Source organism: Chenopodium album, chromosome 6 (genome assembly GCF_948465745.1).
Source record: "Chenopodium album chromosome 6, dcCheAlbu1.1, whole genome shotgun sequence".
Classification (NCBI taxonomy): domain Eukaryota; kingdom Viridiplantae; phylum Streptophyta; class Magnoliopsida; order Caryophyllales; family Amaranthaceae; genus Chenopodium; species Chenopodium album.
The window spans coordinates 60,670,117-60,689,524 of NC_137839.1; the positions used below are offsets into that span (position 1 = coordinate 60,670,117).

At 34.3% G+C, this 19,408-nt stretch overlaps 1 protein-coding gene across 3 annotated transcripts; it reads right to left on the bottom strand.

Annotated features, from left to right (window-relative positions):
- Positions 1-775: 775 nt before the first annotated feature.
- LOC145636143 (putative starch synthase 4, chloroplastic/amyloplastic) lies at positions 776-18,662 on the bottom strand. 3 transcript variants are annotated; one of them, XM_081687605.1, is made up of 17 exons: positions 18,312-18,443; positions 16,818-16,894; positions 16,344-16,674; positions 13,861-13,942; positions 12,637-13,702; positions 12,492-12,543; positions 10,201-10,323; positions 10,043-10,118; positions 9,608-9,792; positions 9,335-9,529; positions 9,186-9,257; positions 8,228-8,437; positions 7,294-7,419; positions 4,810-4,959; positions 2,392-2,453; positions 1,541-1,616; positions 776-1,395 (listed from the first exon to the last, which is right to left on the bottom strand). In XM_081687605.1, exons 3-17 carry the CDS (start codon positions 16,461-16,463, stop codon positions 1,219-1,221), a joined length of 2,772 nt encoding a protein of 923 aa, XP_081543731.1. In that variant the 5' UTR covers positions 16,464-16,674; positions 16,818-16,894; positions 18,312-18,443; the 3' UTR covers positions 776-1,218. The 3 variants fall into 3 exon arrangements, with proteins under 3 accessions (XP_081543731.1, XP_081543730.1, XP_081543729.1); XM_081687604.1 differs by lacking the exon at positions 16,818-16,894 and having other exon boundaries at positions 13,861-13,915; positions 18,312-18,662; XM_081687603.1 differs by lacking the exon at positions 16,818-16,894 and having other exon boundaries at positions 18,312-18,660.
- Positions 18,663-19,408: the final 746 nt, after the last annotated feature.

Genomic DNA, 19,408 nt, shown 5'->3' on the forward strand with positions numbered 1-19,408 from the left:
TCATTGCTAATGCCACTCACGAACGTTGCAGATAGAAATGTGACCATGAGACGAGAAGTCTGGCCCTGGAAAAGCTTGTGTAGTTCAGCCAAAAGAAATACAAAATCAGCTAAAAAACTTATGTACAGGATGTATCTGGGGTGTTTGGTTTTGATAAAAAAGGATGAAATCGAAGTAACATGTAGGTTTCCTGCGTTCAGAAAGATGTTGATAACTGTACAATTATGTTGGTGAAATTCAGATGGGGTTATATGGAGGCTGAGCTTTTGGTCTAACTTAACTCGGCTATACTGGCGGGCTTACTTTAAAGGGATAGGGCTTTGCTGATGAGTATTACTCGAGTAGCATTTCCTCTGCATCATACTATCTGAGATGAAAAGACTATCTTCTTAAATTGACTGCCGAGGAGAATAAACTGCTCGTAAAATGTTTCCAGTGGTGTATATGGAGTAGTTCCCAAGGTTGATTAAGCACAAGTGCACGAGGCTCGTAGCAGCAACCTCTACTGCTTCCTTAACTGTTTCTCTAATCCTTTGTTTTGGTTACTCAGCTAACGTCACACAATCAAAATGAAAGGATCTGCCTGTTCTTGTCACCTGTTATACAACCTTGGGTGTAATAGGTAGTTCCTGTGGAAATCAAACCATAAAATTGTGATATGTAAAGAAAAAGAATTATAGCTGCCGATACCTCTGCATCAACTAAAACAACATTATTCAATTACATTGTTTTAGTTTTCATAGGTGATCAATCGAGTCTAAACAGCAATCATGGGTGAACATCAAATCTCAACATTAAATATATAGAGTATAAAACTTCTGTTCTTTCTTCTTACATCTGTTTATTATATACAGTGTGGTAAACTCGACTTCTTCCCCCTCAAGAGAAGGCAGAACTTTCAATCTACACATGTAGGTGATAAAATTCTGTACAGATACAATACCAAACATTCCTCCTCTGTTAGGCAAAAAGCACTGTGCATCAAAAAGACAAGCTTCTTAAAATAATGATATGGAGCTCTCCTCAGCTAAGTAGTTCTCCAAGTTTTGGTGAATTGTTAAGTAATAGACCGCTCTCAAATATGACCGAAAATGATGAGACCTCACACAAGAAGTCAGCATATCTGAACCTTGTATAGTCGCAAGTGACATATTTATCATTGCAGACTTGCAGGGTAACATTGCTCCCGTGCTCCTGTTCTATAACTGTATCCAGATATTAAGCACGTTTTGCAGCCCGTGCTCTAGTCACTGACTTCACGTAGAGCTCCTCATACTGCTCAGCTGAAGATTCCCAGCTAAAATCCATATTCATAACCTTCTGGACAAGGTGTTCCCAACTCTCTCTATCATTTTTGTAGTATTGTATGGCACGGTCCAAAGCCCCGTTAAAACCCTGCAAAAACACAAAAGAGCATCTCATGTCTTCAGACCTAACAAACCCTTCAGGGTTCCATATAAATACTATTGATTTACTGTCATCCAAATTAGAAGAGACCAGCGTCCATGAGAAGATACAACTAATGTTGCGTTCTGCTTACCTGTTCATCAGGTGACAAAAACGTAAATCCATTCCGGAACTCAGGTGGTATTGTTTCATCATCAACATCGAAAACACTGCAGATTAACAAAATAGCAAGACTTAAAAAGGGTAGCGTAACCGAGGAAGAGCCTACTGATAAGTGATAAGAGTATATAAACAAAATACTGTATATTTCACTTTATTTCAGTGACAATATTCATTACTGTAAAGTAAATGTGTAAGTTGGTTATCATTACTTATTTTTTTTGTTAAAAGTAAAATAAAATTAATAACAAATCATATAAAAAATAACAAGCCATCAAAATTAAAATTTGTCACAAAATTTCCTAAAAATTAACTTTTTGATTATCTTTACATAACATTTGTTTATTTCAAGTCATATAGAATAGATGATTTAGTGCTGCTCAATTATTGCTTTCTTGCTTTAAAATGTGTCAAATATTTTGTTTACTTAGAATTTGTTACAAATGCAAGAGACACCTTAGTTATTATGGGAAAAACAATTAATATGATTTAATAGTGTTTTTTAAATAACAATAAGGGAGAATTAGGTTGTTTTAGGCAGACTTATCACCTCTCCCCTCATATATAATATAGATAAAAAATACTCAAATCATAGTACTTTTGATAACCTTACATTGTTTTAAAAATAATTCTTCTTGTCTGATGGGCTAAAGAGTTAAAGCCATTGGCAAGATTCACAGACAACTATCCAAAATTTGAGGTTTTTTTTTTTATTATTATTTTCTATTCATTTTTTATTTATTTTTTATTTTTTTACATATATATATTTTTAAAATACGACCAAGTGACCAACTCATCAATTCCAATGTAAACAAGAATATGTACCTGTCATTTAAGCCACCAGTCTTTCTTGCAATAGGTATCGCACCATATCTCATTGCTATCATCTACAATGTAAGTATTTACAATCAGTTTTGAAATCCTACCATTGATGATAAATCCAAATTGGATAAATGAACAGGTAAGCAAGTGGCGAGGCCAATACTATGAATCTACTATACTCCCTCCGTATTTAATAAGAGTTACACTTTAACTGACACATAATTTTAGGCAACTTAATTGACTTAAATAAAATAAGAGGTAAGAGGGGTAGGTTGAAGTATTAAAAAATTATAAAACAAATAGTGGGTACTTAATATTATTTTTGGATTAAACCCCCAAATTTGGTAATAAATGTGAGGGAAAAGAAATTAAAAAAAAAAAAAAAATAGTAATAAGTTTGGGTGAAAACCATGAAAAGAGAAAAATATAAGGATTTTTTTGTAAATTACCACCCCAAAATGTACCATGTATTGAAATAACCACCCATTTTTTTGAAATTAAAAATAAGCACCCATATTTTACAAAAAATGTAGGTTTTACCACCCGACCTATACTCCGCCAGTTTTTCGAGCATGGGCCCCACATAACGGCTGTTTTTTATTTTTATAAAAGTTGTTTCTCGATTTATTTCCTCCCTTGTTTCACAAACTACTCCCAAACTTAAGATTCTTCATTTTTTCCACAAATTCTACCAATTTTTATTCCAAGTTTTGCAAATTGACAAGCGAATCCTTTGAAGAACGCACTTAAATTTTTTTACACCAATTTGTACAACAAGGTAATTGAAGATCGCACATAATTTTAATTTTAATTTTTTTTAGTTATTTTGCAATGTTTAATGAAGTAGAATTCAAGTTAAACGATATTTTTTGTTTGGAACGTGTTTTATTAGGAATTTAATGATGTAATCGTTGTTTGATTCATTCAATTTATCTTGAATTGAAAATTAGGGTTCTTCATAATGAAATTGTTGGGCACATTATCGGAAAACTGGCCGGAGTATAGGTAGGGGTGGTAAAATCTACAGTTTTGTAAAATATGGGTGGTTATTTTTAATTTCAACAAAAATGGGTGGTTATTTCAACACATGTTAAATTTTAGGGTGGTAATTTACAAAAAATCCAAAATATAATATTAAAATGTAGGTTTGAGAGTGTGACACTTATTATAACACGGTCGCATTTGGTAAGTGTAACACTTATTAAAACACGGAGGGAGTATCAGAAAACAAATGACTTATTCAATATCATTTTTTGTTTTTGGTTTTTGAAAATCAATACTCCGTATTTAATAAGTGATTTCTGTTTTAGGTTTAATCCTTTTTCTTAAAGTATCTTTTGTATCATATACCGATATACTACCTCCATCCCAAAATATAATAATCATTTGTATCTTTATACTAGAATTAAGGGTGAGAGAGTGTGAATCTTTTAAAAGTAAATAATGATATTCAATGAAACTTTGGATATATGGGTATTTAATATGGAAAAGATAAACAATTAAACAAATGACCCAAAAAATTAGAGAATTGTTGGAATTTTTAAATTTTTTTTTTTTAATAAATGAAATCATTATTTAATGAAAAATGGGCCCCACTTAACGGAATCCTAACAGATTCTGCTAAGTGGTAGCAAAAACTATTTGTTGTAACTTTTGTAGGTAGCAAAATAAAATAAAATATTAAACAGGTAGCAAATGTCAAATTTTCTTAAATATAACAAGATTAAAAACAGGCACAATATATTGGAACCACCCCAATGGAATACGGACACTATATTATGGATCGGAGGGAGTATAAACTTAATAGATTTATGTATAGTACCAAAAAAACAAAAAAAAAAAAAACCAATCCCCAATTATGAATTGGAGGGAGTAATTAAATCAAAAACCTTAAATTGGGTACTTAATATTATTTTTGGAATAAACCCCCAAATTTGGGATTGTATTGAAAACATTGCAAGCATTCAGTTGTAAAGAGAGAAATGTATTGAAAGCATAAATGTATTCAAGAAAAAAAAAACACTATTAGCACTTAATTCTTGTAATCTTGTCACATTGTAAAAAAAGATGTAGCAAAAAAATTTGAATTTTGAGAGCTTAGAAAATAAACATTCTAGATGTAATTTTGTGAAAATTTCCTATCCATGACCCAAATGCTCTCATATAATTAGAACAGTAAAGCACATATATCAACTTTGTCTAGTGATTTAGTACATAAAAATTTATTCCAAAACTAGGCACCTTAATTTTGGTCAATATCATACAATCCATACCTCTAACATGAGTTGCTCATTTTTCCCTATGCACTCTCCCTAGTGAACCGCATATTTTAGAATTTAACAGGGAGATAATAGACAAATACAGAAGGAAACTCTGGATAGCAGTTACTGAATTGGATGCAACACCAAAATTAAAGCTTACCTGTGTCAGCCCACATGGCTCAAAGATAGATGGGATGATGAATATATCAGATGCAGCATATATTGAACGAGAAAGTAATTCGTCATATTTCAGTATCAGCCGCACATTATCATCATTCTGAAACTGGCTCGCAATGCCCTCAAATTCTCTCTGCATAGAAGGCAATTAAATATTTTATATTAGTGCAAATTTGATATGCACAGAAAGCCAAATATCTGGGTGATATCAGAAAGACATTGTGATGCTACAGCTCAAAAATATTTGCAAGATTTAAATCTGTCAATAACTGGGTGCTTCGCATTCCTGGAATTCAATGCGACAACAAGAAAATACACTTCAAGGTGCAAACATGAAGGTCTGCAAACAGTCAGGCAATGTTACTATAGTAGATCCTCTAAATAGTCTTGAAGTTGTCATTCAAGGAAAAGTATTTATCATTAAGTCCCACTGCTCTGCCAAAAGTATTCGCTAGATAAACAAAGTGATGCTGCAGCTCACTGAATGTAAAGATAGATTATTCCATAAAGCAACTGGTAGCCTCCATTCTTGATCAATGCAGATCCCCACAAAAGATATTAAAGTAAACATCAAAGTGGAAGTAGTGGGGCCTATGCACTATGTTACTAGCTCTCTAGATGAGATCCTCAGAAATTACTTCAAATGAATTAGTAATCAGTTCCACCCTTGGTTCTGCTGAAAGTGTCGACTGAAATTTTGGTCTGACCCTCTCTTCATTTTTATCAAAATGTAATATCAATTAATCAACTTGCACAACACCCACCATATAAAGAAATTTCTTATTAAATCTCACAAATTAGCCAGCTATGACTCTTCTAAATGGCCTGTAATATGTACAATATTCAAAAGAAATTCTCATCAAGGAAGTGTTATTTCAAGGATGGAGCTTTTGTAACAAAAAAATTGTTAAATAGTTTAGAAATTCCTAATGTGGCTCCAGAAATTTCTGTAGGCTATTTATGAAAAGACCACTCTGAAAGTTTTTGTGACAGAGGCACATATAGGGCATGATTAAATTAGGGGCAAGTCAATGCATTAAGGGGTGATAAAAGTCAAACTAGGGAAAGTAAAGGCAAGTAGAGGTGATGATGAAGGGGATGAGGTGGTGGTACACGAGATAAAGTTGTGCCAGTTTAAGGAAAAAGCAAACTTTTTTTTTTTTTTTTTTCTGTGGGGGGGGGGGGGTATCATACTCAATATCCCCACCCCCTTGGGTTACAAAATAAGAATAGTAGATTAGTAGTCCCACCTTCCCACCTCATCACACAACCACAACTTCATCCCCCTTACAATTACAATCATCTCTACTCACATTTATTTTTTTAGGATGATTAATTACCTTTTCAATGAATCACTCCCAATCCAAGCATGATCTAAGGGGTACATTTATTAAGGCAACATAATTGAGCATTAATAAGTAGGTTATTGCATGAAATAATTAACAACTGCAGTTGGGCGAGTATATATATACTTGCATGCAATATTGTTCTGACATCATGATTTCAAGCAATTGGCAGTATCTTATACAGTCTTTCCTACTCAACAATCTTTGAAATAAATCGGGTGTACAATCAATATTGTACATCAGTTGTAAAGTTACCCCGATATATGTAAAAGCTACGTATTATTTATTGAAAAAATTTGCTCTCTTTAAAGGAGTAACTATCAAATACCAGTGTATGAAGGTAATATCCTTATAAATCTTATCCCAAGGTCTATTTACATTATAATCATCTCATGATTAAATTTGCCCCAAAGCAGGTTAAAAGTTCCCCCAAAATTGGTTGAAAGTTACCCTAAAACTGTTCGATATACACTAATATTACTTTACACCCAATCTACACAAGTTTTTGTTCCTACTTATCCTTTTCATAACTCAAAGATTCTATTTATTCCCTTTTAACTATAGTCTGCTTCCAGTTTTGACCATAGCTTTCACGAATAGTGTATAATATCAAAACCCTACTCTCCAACCCTAATGGAGCCAAAAAAAAATGAATGTTCTTTGGTCATAAAGTCCCAAATTCCCAATCACTAGTCAACCATCTATATCACTTATATATTACATTTTAAGATCAAAGGTTTAAGGGTAACACCCTTTCCATAATGACAAGAGTAAGGCTGCATAGATATGACCAGCATCATCACACCCTATGCAAGTGTCTTTTTGAGGCATCAAAAGAGTATGACAGCAGCCTGCTAAAGGCATAACTGCATAAGAGTAATATTAATGTACATTAAAAACTACCCCTTGGGAGTAATCAGGCATTAAGATTCAGACTGAGATAAAAGACTTGAAATATAAGGCTTCTTTGCCAGCTAATGACTCATTGGCCAGTTGGCCACAAATAGTCCATGCTGCTTTGATAACCTTAAATTCATTTGCATCAGCAAGAATAGTATTTCACATAGGAACAAGAGTAAAAAACATGTAACTATTAGCAAATCATTGTCGCTGAAACCTACCTGAATATGATGCACAGGACTAGAGCCAAGAAGAACAAATTGCCCTCCAAGCTCTATTGTCCGATATATAGCATGTCTTATCAGGTGTACCCCCTTTTGCGGAACCAACCTCGTAATGCAACCAACCTGCTCAACCAAACATGAAAAATTGCTGCAATCAAGAACTGTTCCAACAAAATGACAATGATCGAGGTAGAGTACTATGTCAGCATAATTGTTCAGGAATCTATTCTTAAACCACTTAGTTCACCCTATTTATACAGCCAATAAATTATGTCAGCATAATGAAAACAACTATTTTAAACTTTATTGTACCTATTAGCCACTTCTTTGGATTTTGTATTTGTTTATTATTGAATTTGGACACTATTCACAATGTTCATAAATAGATTTGTATGAGAAGGCTAACATGAATATACATTAATTTTTAATTTTTTTTATGGTTAAAAGTTTCAGAAATTCAAGAAAGAAATACTTACTTCAATAATAAGGAAATTTAATATATAAATCAACCAAGAAAAAGTTTACAGTACTCCTTTAATACTCCCCAGTTGACATTTATATTAATCAATAATTTCATGAAAGAACTACGTAATTCCAAGCTTAGTAGTGCAATCAAGTGCTGCATGATAATGATGAATTAGGTAGAAGTCATAAAAGGTCAGTACTTCATTCAATGATCAAATTAAATGTTATAACATTTATAGTTTAAATTGCAAAATTAAAGCAAACACAATACAACACTATAAAGTTCAACATGACAGCTTCACCCAATAAAAGTGTAAAAATATCACATGAGAACTATATATATGGGGGAAGTTAAAAGGAACAAAATGCCAAATTCTTGAAGCATAGTGGATTCACATTATTAAAAAAATAAAAAATAAAAGGTTAGCATCTAATGGCCACAGAGTACTTCAGTAAAAGTACCAACCAAAGGTCGTGTAGAATCTGAAAGAAGAAGTCCAAGACGCCTTCTTAGAGCTTGCTTATTCGCTGCTTTTCCCTGAAGATCACTTGAATTGTATTGCACTTCAATCCGTGAGTCAGTAGCAGGATTCCATGTATCAGTATCAATGCCATTAAGGATTCCTATGAACTTTTTAGAGTGAGAATTAAGTGTTGAGTGAAGGCCTCTTCCACCCTGTAAAATTAAAAATGCCGTGAACGAAGCTTCACAATCTGAAGTCTAAAACACAATCTAGAACTAAACAATCCAATATGAATACGTGCTCTTGTGGATTGAAAATAAATAAATACACACTGGACTGGAGATTGAATTCATAATAATCGTAACATTTTATATTCTTTTTATATGGGACATACTAGATCTGGAAGTTCTATCTTTCATGCGTTGACTGTAAATTAAAGCTGACCAATTCCAGTTCAATTGGTAGAATCAGTATGACATGTAGAACAATAAATTTTGAACAAAGCAAGATACCATCACTTTCTAATAGAGGAAAATACATAAGTCCAAGTTCACAAGCATCATTACTTGGTTTTCATCAGTCATCGACAGCTCAGATCATCACAGGTCCAATCTATTAAAGAAATAGAAATGATAAAGTGCTTGCATCTAACATTTGATATTTCCTTTTTTTGTTTGTAAGGTAAATTCATATAACTTGTAAGAGATCACAATTCAAAGGAAATTAAAAGATCTTCATCCATCAAACCAGATGTAAACTACAGCTGTGCACTTATTACTTGTAATTCATAATTGATCATTGATTAAAAAAATCAGTGAATCATGAATCTAACAGAGGGTTCCTTTCACTCTTTCTTAGTTGTAGATTAAAGGAACACATAAACAATAAGATATTCCCGGTGAGTGGAGCTGAAAATATGATGTGATTTGGACTTATCTTCCTAGATCATCTCATTCATACCTCAGGGCTCCGAACCTCCTGCGCATAGGTGGGTGACACTGTTGTTACAATGTTGGAGAACACAACAGCACCCTGCAATGTTATAATATGTCAAAAAAAATTCATAAGTAGGTAAATGCTGACTGATTATAGATGGGAAATTCTTCTACCTTGACAGCATTAATCCTATCATGAGCAGAATTGTCCTGCATCCTATCTGGCCTGTTGAGCTGATAAACATCAAGACCACAGGAAGCCAGTTCTGGAGCTGGAGCAGTGCCTTGATACTCGAAGTTGTGGCATGTGAAACAAATCCTAGCTGAATTTAGTCCTTTTGATGTATAGAGATCCCAGTACAATGGTGCCTATACAACATCAGTAATTCAATTAGGCTTTAAACCATGTACACAAGAGTGAGGAGCCTGAAGTTGTCTTGCACGTACAACAAAAGCTGTCTGCCAATCATGGCAATGTATTATGTCTGGCTTCTTCCCAGCTTGAAGAAGTAATTCAAGTGCGGCACGACTGAAAAATGAGAACCGCTTGAAGTCATCGTTCTCCCCATAAAATTCTCCCCTCCAGAAGAATTTATCTGGATGGTATGGCTCAATGAAGTAGACAGGAAGACCTGCAAATAACTTCAAGAAATCAGGAGCAATAGCAGCTGAATCCAAATCACAAAAACAGGGGCAGTTGCCCTGATTTTATCACGAAGTGAATATGTTGCATAATTGAAGGAAAGAATAGAAAAAATTACAAGATAAGCCTTCAAATTTAATTTTCATCCCTTTTTATATAGACAGGATGACAAGCGAATTCCTAGAATTTACCAGTACAAGAAATGTATACGGGCTACAAGTGTGCATAAGATACTTCACCTTCAACTGTGCCAATCCAAATCTTGTTTTTGTATAACTGTCCATCACAATATGACTCTACTTCCACATCCAAAGCCTGAATGAAAAAACAATAATATATGAGGATACACACTTAAGAATGGTGGTATTCGACCATAATGCAACAATGGTTAGTGTACCCGCAAGTTATGAATGAGATCATACTGCATACAATCATATTTGGGAAGAATAATTTCCACGAGATGTCCTTTCTTCTGAAGTGCTTTACCAAGACCAGTCACCACATCTCCAAGACCTCCAACCTTCAAAGAATAGGAAAGAAAACATTGCGATTTCAAGAAACTATTTTTAAACAGTGTGCAGATGTAATATTAAACATGGAGACTTGAGCACCAAAACTGGAACACAAATTTACACCATTCCTCAAATTTACCCTAAAACCCCCATTTAAATACAAAACCTTACAATGTCCCCTTTAGATACCGAAATCACAAGATAATAGCCATCCACTCACTAGTCCCTTGAAATCGAAAGAGAGGTACTAAACGACTGAGTTATTTCAGCCTCCTTATTATCCTCATAGAACTCTCCTTCATCTGCAGAAACTTGAGAGCTTTCCATGTCCTCAACCATGACTTGACTCTCAAGGTCTACAATTAATTAAGGATCATTCGATCTTCATTTGCCTAGGATCTTGATAATAATAAGAAATAAAGTGCAAGAGTCTGTAATTTCAATACCTCTGTTTCCAAAGGGTACGATTGGGAAACAAGAATGTGCTATGGACTAAAGAGATTACAACGATCATCATAGTTTCTCAATTTCTCGCCATAACCCTCTCTTATTCACCCAATCACCCTTTTAATCATACGTAGTAATCTTTCTGATAATTTTCCTTATTCTATTAAACCTAAACATGAATGTAAAGTTTAGATTAGTTAGATGAAGTTTCTTACAAAGTGATGGATCATATATGAGTTTGTGACAGAAGAAATAATGAAATAAATAAAATGCCTTTTAGATACTTTTTTTTTCATATTTAAGTCCACTAAGAATATAATAGTTCATTTTTTCCCTGTAGCATAATATGTTTGTACGATCAATATTGAGATATTTTAAAGCAATATGAGGACTATTACACCATAGCACTGGAGAAATCATTAGAATTTTGAAGCACATGTGTAACAGTCAGCAAAGCAAAATATGCACAAGAAACCATATGCCTTTTTATATGTGAAATCAATCTGGATGAAATTCAAGTTTCCAAACAGCTTGTCTTCAGTTCAGGTGTAGGAAATCATAAGTTGGGAAAATAATAGAACAATGTTCAAATTAGCGTAGTTGAAATATAAAAATCACCTAACAATTCAAAACCTTATTATCTCCAAATTGTAATCCCCAAATACTTTTTATTGAACATTGTCATTAAAAATAACAAATTATTAAAAAAATACAAATAAGCGAGCTTTTGGACGGAATGATGGATATATTATGAAAGCTGAATACCTTAGACCATGTTAAGTGGTGAGAGCGTGAGACTCAAGTTGGGTCTCAAAAACATTTCATGTCCACTTATTAAGCTCCAATGATGAAGATGAAGCTCAAAATCATTTTTATTTTTTTCTTTCTGAAACTCAATAGTCCATTGGTGAGACTCTTCCATGAGTCTCAATAATAACTCCAAAATGTGCATTAATTCAATATTTTTATTTTATAAAATCAAATTTTCACTTTTTCTAAAAACTACTTACAAAACTTATTTAATTTGATAATTCTAGCTTTAAAATCTTTTGTTAACAGTGCACTTTCCCATTAATCCCTCGGGAATGGTCATTTCAAAAGTGGCTTCCTAAAAGAGATTTTCTTGCATGATCGTTGTAACAAAAATCAAATGACCAAAAAAAATTATACATTTAGACACCAAATCATACTACTTGCGTCACAAGGTACTGTCTAAATTTCTACTGACATGTAGAGTTGGACAAAAGATTAGTATGCAACTTTTTTATGTGTTGTCAAGTGAAATGTGTAGTCTATGGAGTGAGTGGCAAAATAATAAACTTCTGGAACGCTTGTTATTCTCGGGTTCCTATAATTAGAATATAGAAATGACCACAATTTTCAAAGTATAATAATCCCTATGTCTTCTTTATTTGCTCCTCTCGTGATTTTTTTTCCTTCTACCTTTTCTCGTATATTTGACCGGACACTTGCCCAATTCACTTTCATTTCCTAGATTATCATGTTAAAATTAAATGTAGCAATTAAAAAAAAAAAAAAAAAAGACAGGGACTATACTCTTCAAATTATATAAATGATAGGGTCCTGAAGTTGTTTTCTGAAGGACTTGCGCCAGATGGTTCTACATACACCTTTTAAGAGTCACACATGTGTGGGTCATGGGCACATACACACAGTTATATACGTTATAAGAGCACTTCGTTTTACCAATTATGGCATTTGGATGTACCTTTGCAACTGGTGCCATCTCTGCTGCAATGTGAATGACATGTAATGCAGACCTGAGGATATAAGGTGCTCCTGAGCATAAGTAATAAATGGAAAAGGAGATATTATTGAATTACAGAACTTGGCCAATACACTGAAATACGTACCGTGAAGAAGCAGATGTCAGACTCAAAAATTTAGCCAGCATTTCACGTTCAGTCATTTCCTTACATTCCAAGTATGCATCATGAACACTATGATCTCTCTTCCAAACCATTTCCCTTAACATATCTGCATCATTTGAAGACAATTTTTTCTCAAGCAACCATCCATCAATCATTAGAAGCATTTGACTCCAAAACTCCCAGGGCATATCATTGACAGGTCCCTCGATAACTCTCTCCTCATTCTCTTGCTTCAAATGATTAAGTGTATCTTGAAATTCTTTCATTGATTCTTGATACATGTGAATATATGAGTTTATATCCTCATCTGACCTTTCAAGGCGCTCCTCCAACAGCTTTACTTTTTGCTGCATTAATTCATTGTATTGCTGCATCTTCTCAGTTGACATCCTATAATCATTTGCCTCAGAAAGAGATTCTTCCAGCTTCTCCACCTTGTTACGAAGCTCCTGATTTTGCTGCAGTACTAGTATGGCATGTTCAGCTTGTTTGGTTGCATTATCAAGCAATGCTTGCAATTTCTGTACTTTCTCACTCAAATTGTTATATTCATATTGCAGGGTAGAAAGTTTAGTTACATCCTCCTCAGATGTTGCAAGTTTACACTCCAAATCTTTCACAGTGGAAAGCAAATATGAGCGCTCCTTTTCCAGTGAAGTCACTCGTTCATCTGTTATGCTGACATTACTAAGTTCAGCTCTTAGGGAAATTATATTGTCTTTCAAAGAAACATTCTCTGCCTTAAGAGAATCAAGATCCTTGCTTAGACTATATAAATCACTATTTAATAACTGAGGATCTTCATTGCCAGAAGTTTCATGTACTTCTTTGACATCACTCTTCGAAGATTCCATCCTCAACTTCTCCAACTGATCTTGAAGAAGCTCAACTTGTATCTTCTCCTCAGCAGCAACTTTGATTTTAGCATCAGTTTCTGCTACTTTCAACTCCAAGGCATTAATTTCTCTTTGCATTGCCTCCTTCTCTTGTAGAATCTTCTCCAAATCTTCAAGTGCTCGAATTCTAGCTTGATTGAGGAGGAGGACATCTAATATATGACCAAAAACCAGCATTAGTGAGAGTATAATCATATGTAGCGTGATTTGAGTGTTGTAAACAAATACACAAAGAGAGCTTGCCTACTTCCATTTTTAAATTTAAATTTAAATAAATAAATAGAAAGAGAGAGAGAGAGAGAGAGACTACTTTTCTCAGCACTCCTTATCATATTGATCAAATCCTCAAATTGTAGAGATGAAAGCTGTTCACCACCAATTAAGCTCAAGGACTGAAATTAGAAAAGAATAATCACATTTTATAATTCATAGATGAAGCAGGAAGGAACAATTAAGTATAATTGTAACTTTCAGAACATTTCTAATAAAGGGATAAAAATATACAGCAAAAGTACTAAAAACTGAGCATCACAAGCAACTTTTGTACCAAACAATAGCAAGGTATGTGTCCAGAAATAGATTTGCAAACATAACTAGTCCTATTGATATACAGCAAAATTAGTAAACAAAAAGGGTCATAATGCTAAATATTTGGTTTCTTTCCAAACCCATTTTTTACCATATTCTGTCAAAATCCACTCTAAGTCTACCCGTCCGACTCGGCTATTTTGTGAAAAAATTCGGTGATTTTGAACTAAAAGTGAAGTGTCCGGGTGTCATACAAATGTCCGAGTGTCGAGGGTCCGACACGGGTACGTGAGGTGAAATGAAGAGTCCGAGTAACATAGACTGAAACCACTTCTGACCATATGTTCATCAATATTGCATTCATTATTTATTAGAATATCTTGAGAGCGCAAAATTTCTCTTAACTAAACCAAAGATTGTGCACACACTTTTTTAAGCATGGGGCCTGCTATTTGTGAACAAGAGAGCACAGCCCACAAGGCCCTTTAACAGCGGGAAAATAACACATTTGCACTTAGCAGAAAAGGCTGAAAATATCAAGTGCAAACATTCCACAGTACTGAAATACGGATAAAACAAAATCAACTACCCGATATGATTGCTACACAATCTTTCCTCTATTAAGTAAACTGGTAGTGAGAATGATCCCAATTTCAATCATCTACAATTCGTGGTCAACTTGACAAAGAAGAAAGATGCAAGATTTCTCGGTCTCTCCTGCATGACAGTAAAACAGCACTACAAATGGTGTCCTAAATGGAATATATATGGAACTACAATATGAGTCGCATTGTATCTATGCAATTTATTGCCAATTTGCCAAGACCCCTCTCCTATTCCACCAAGCATCATTGGTGTGTGGACATGATGCTCATAAGCATGCACATGTGCTGTTCTCACACAGCCCCTACAGCTCCCCTATATAGAGGCATATTACCATTTTTCTTAATTTCCAATTTTCCAGTTAACTTATAGATAATAAACATAATAATGGGAAAACCTGGACTACAGAAGGAATAATAGGCTACAGAAATAAATTGGATTGTCCAAATGGGCCCACAGCATGATTAAAACATAGAGGCTTCAGGCAGCATCACAAAGTTATACTGAGTTATAGACACCAAGGAGATAACCTTCTTAGTATAACTTTCTAAATATTTTTTGCAAATATCTTGTTATTTGAACTTGTGTAAAAGTCTAAAGGTATTTTACATATGAGTGTCACGGCTGTCACCTGACAATTGTACATTTTACAGTCGTTATAAGCAATTTACAAGTAATACAAGCACTCTGTACAGCATTTCACTCTCTATATTTCATTACTCTTCCCACACTTGAGCTTTTATAAATACTACTCACTCTAGCAAGTAGCTAAGCCATCAGGGAGACTTGACATTTCTTCTGATGTGTTGGACTGGCAACAAAAGTAACCGCATGACACATTGCTTGTGCACCTTTGTCCACCAACACTTTTCTCTTCTGATTGAGACAAACTATTTTAAAGATGGAGAAAAGTCTAAAACTAAGAACAGAGATAGATTACAACTGATACCTACTAATTTAATGTCAAATCTCCATCTACTTAACGAGTGTCTATGTCCCTAGAAGAGGCAACTTTCTAGTAACATCAGTAAATTAGAGCCTTATCAAGATTGGGCATACAAAATGGTAAGCTAGGCATGTAACCCAGAGCATGGAGATTGGAGCATGATACTAGAATCATAATGTATTACAAAAACCAGTAAATATGATCATTATACAAGGCAAGATGCATCAGATATTTTCTTTGAAACATTGTTACAGGCATGCCTACCTAATTTGTAAGAATATCCTATGAAGGAGCATAAGTGACATTTTAAGATTGCACAGGGCTATCACATCTATCAAAATAATTATTGAGGTAGATAGTCTGGCAGATTGGCATATAGTATCCCAATTGAATGACATGGATAATTGAGAGGTTGTATAGAGAGGGAAAAAAAAAGAGGGGGGGGGGGGGGGGTGGTGGTGGTTGCTGAAATATAAAAATGATAAATATCTTATAACAAGACTGCCTCTCCTTATCAGTTGTCAGGTCCAAACAAACCCTTACTAAACCCAATGACACTGAGTTTATTAACATGTATTCATATAATTACGTTTACACCCCACTGGAGTTCAACAATTGAAAACTTATTAAACCTCTCAATTTTCAACATATGAAGCAAAAAAGGTTCAGCAAAGATTTATTATAATGATAATTTCTTAGCAAGCTATTAAGCTTACCAAAGAATTAGAATTGACACTGATATCATCGGTGTGAGACATCCTGGTGCTGTCTAGTTGAGTTACAATAGCACTGCTGTGACGTGGTGATGGCAACATCAGAGTTTTGTTATCTAACATCGGAAAGTTATCCAAATTATCCCCATTGACCTCCTTGTTGACTTCATTGTTTAAGTCATCCTGATGTATGCTCTCTTGTTTAGAACTTGAGACACCGTTGATTAAAGCATTCCCAAATTCAACATCTGCTTCGCCATCTGGTTCCAGATTTGCATCTATACGGTGTTTCTTAGGAGAGGTTTTCTTTACTTGTCGTTTTTTAGGTTGAGAACTGACATACACAAAAAAAGAAAAAAAAAAAAAAAATGGTAATGTAAGTGGAATATCCATGCAACAAGGGAAAATTAGACTTAAAAAAAGGAAGAATTAGTTGCTGAATTTTAATAAAGAAACATTTAAGTAAGACCGTCTTACCATCATAAGACCACTTTTGTGAATCATTGCAAGCATGTGACCCTATCCCAGTTCTCTCTCCCCTTGGCCCAACCCACCTACAATTTGGTTTTATGATGGTAAGGCGGTCATATTAATAAATTTGTAATTTTAATAAACTTTGTTTAAAAAGCAACATAAACCATACATAGACAAGTAATTGTATCCTTTGATAATTGTACATTAAAGAAATGATTTTGAGTGAGAACCATTATTCTTTGCGAGCTAACTCTTGAAGATTTTGAGTGAAACTCCTTAAAATTTTAAAACATATTGCATATGGGATGGATAAGGTAAACAATAGATTGCTTTTTTGCTACATACACTTTAGAATTGAAAAGATGCAGAGAATACACGCATGGATGCTAACTAGCTTAGTTAGTGGTACCTGTGACCTAGGATTGAATCCCTTCTACATCACTACCCTTGCATCCCCCTCTCCCTCTCTCTCTCTCTCTCTCCCCCTCTCCCTCTCTCTCTCTCTCTCTCTCTCTCTCTCTCTCTCTCCCCCCCTCTCCCCCCCTCTCTCCCCTCTCTCTCTCTCTCTCTCTCCTTAATATCCTAATTATGAGTTTATCAATTCTAAAAATAAGATAAAATGACAATTAAAAAAAAAAAAAGTAAAAAATCCCTAAATAAATTGCATAATCTGACTAAACAGACTGGTCAAATTATTATACATGGTTCTAAATCATAATTTGTGTTTAAATAATTGTACTTATAGTGCATTTGACATACCATGAGTTTCATATCGGTTAATAGATATGGTATCAGTCTTTCATCGCCCCAGATCACATACATATGAGTCATATTACCCACTGCTAATAATCCTTCACGTGCAGGAATCAACTCGGATCAAATTTGGGAGTAGTTTCGTTAGGTAAGACTGTATTTGGTTAAACCTATATTGTCCAAACTTGTCTCATTCGAACTTAAGTGAGTTAATCAAAACTTATTTATGTGTGACCTCGTCAAAAAATGATCCATTTTGAACTTAAAGTGAGTTAATCAGAACTTATTTGAACTTATCCGAACTTATTTTGTTAGGTGAAGATACACGAAAGAGTTCCGGAATCATCCCCAAAGAACGAAAGTAACTTACAAAATATGAGAAGCAAACTATTTCGCAAATGTCAACCGATAAACATTGCATAAACAGAAATACAATTGATTAGGTAAGTCCTAGAAAGATCTCCACCATATCAATAGTACAGAAAAGTAAGAAAATCAACCACTAGATTCTCCACATTCCCTAGAACATGGAAGTTCAATGTCTAATGCCACTAACATACACAAACTCAACTCACAATTTCTAATCAAATCAATTTCAGCCTAATTATTTATCCACAAAATCAATAAATTAAACAAAACCTTCAATCAAAAACTCAGTCAATCGATTAATCACTTCATAAATTCCAACAAAAATCACTCAAACTTCTACAAAAAATAATCAAAAAAAACTAAAAAAAATTGCACCTGAGATTACGCTGTCGAATCTTACAAGAAGCAGGAAGCAATCGATGATGATGACGAGAGAAATCAGCAGAATACAAATTAGAGTGTTTAGTGTTCAATCCAATCAAACCATGACTCAAAAAACAAGTATGGAGTTTCGCCGCCATTGTTGGTGAGCTTACTCACATTCACATGAACTATTCTAAATTACAGGAGGAGAGAGAAAATGAAGAAGAAGATACGAAGATGACATGCAACGTTTTCCTCTCCACAAAAATTGCCTTTGTCTTGTTTGTATTGAGTTAAACGAGTCGACTCAGTTGATTACTTGTATTTTACGAGTTTATCCATTCAAAGTGTTTTATACTTTTATGGTTTCCAGTTTTCCACAGTTTTCGCATCTTTTTCACTTGCACACTTGATTAAGCCTTCGTCACCTTTCATGTGCAATGTTTTACCTTTGATTGCTATTTTTGTCATCTTTAATTTTTCTATTTTTGGCCCCACGTGGAGCTCTTTTTTGATGTACGTAAAAATAAAATTAAAAAAAATATCTTCAAATTTAGATACATTGAGTTGGAGTTTTAAAAAAAAAATACTAGCTCATTTCATATTTTAAAGCAATATTTCATACTCATTTTTTGTTTAAAGATAATTTATTTAAGGGCAAATAAATTATCTTTATAAAATGCATAATGTTAATTGTTCGGATGCACCGCGCGGAAGCCTAACCGTGAAGGGTTGACGCGAGTGGATGGGACACTGTGAGTTTTAGAAAAAAACTCGCTTCCATGGTTTGGTGAATTCAACATTCTCGGATGTACCCTTTGTTGCTCAGAGCGTTCAATCAGGTAGATGGAGCATGAATTCCCAGAGGGTTTCAGAAAAGTGAGAAAAACTCAATCAGGAAGTAGGATCGAGCAAACAATGCGAAAAACTGGTCGAAATTAGAACGCATATTTCTGGCTCGGTATTGGAAGAATTTGGCGCCAGCAAACAGAGATTGGCGCCAGGTTTTAGCTGTAGCGCCTGGCGACAGAACTGTCGTCTGGTGCTACAGTTAAAATTCTGGCGTTAATACTCTGTTCGCTGACGCTAATTCCTACATGCCTCAGCAG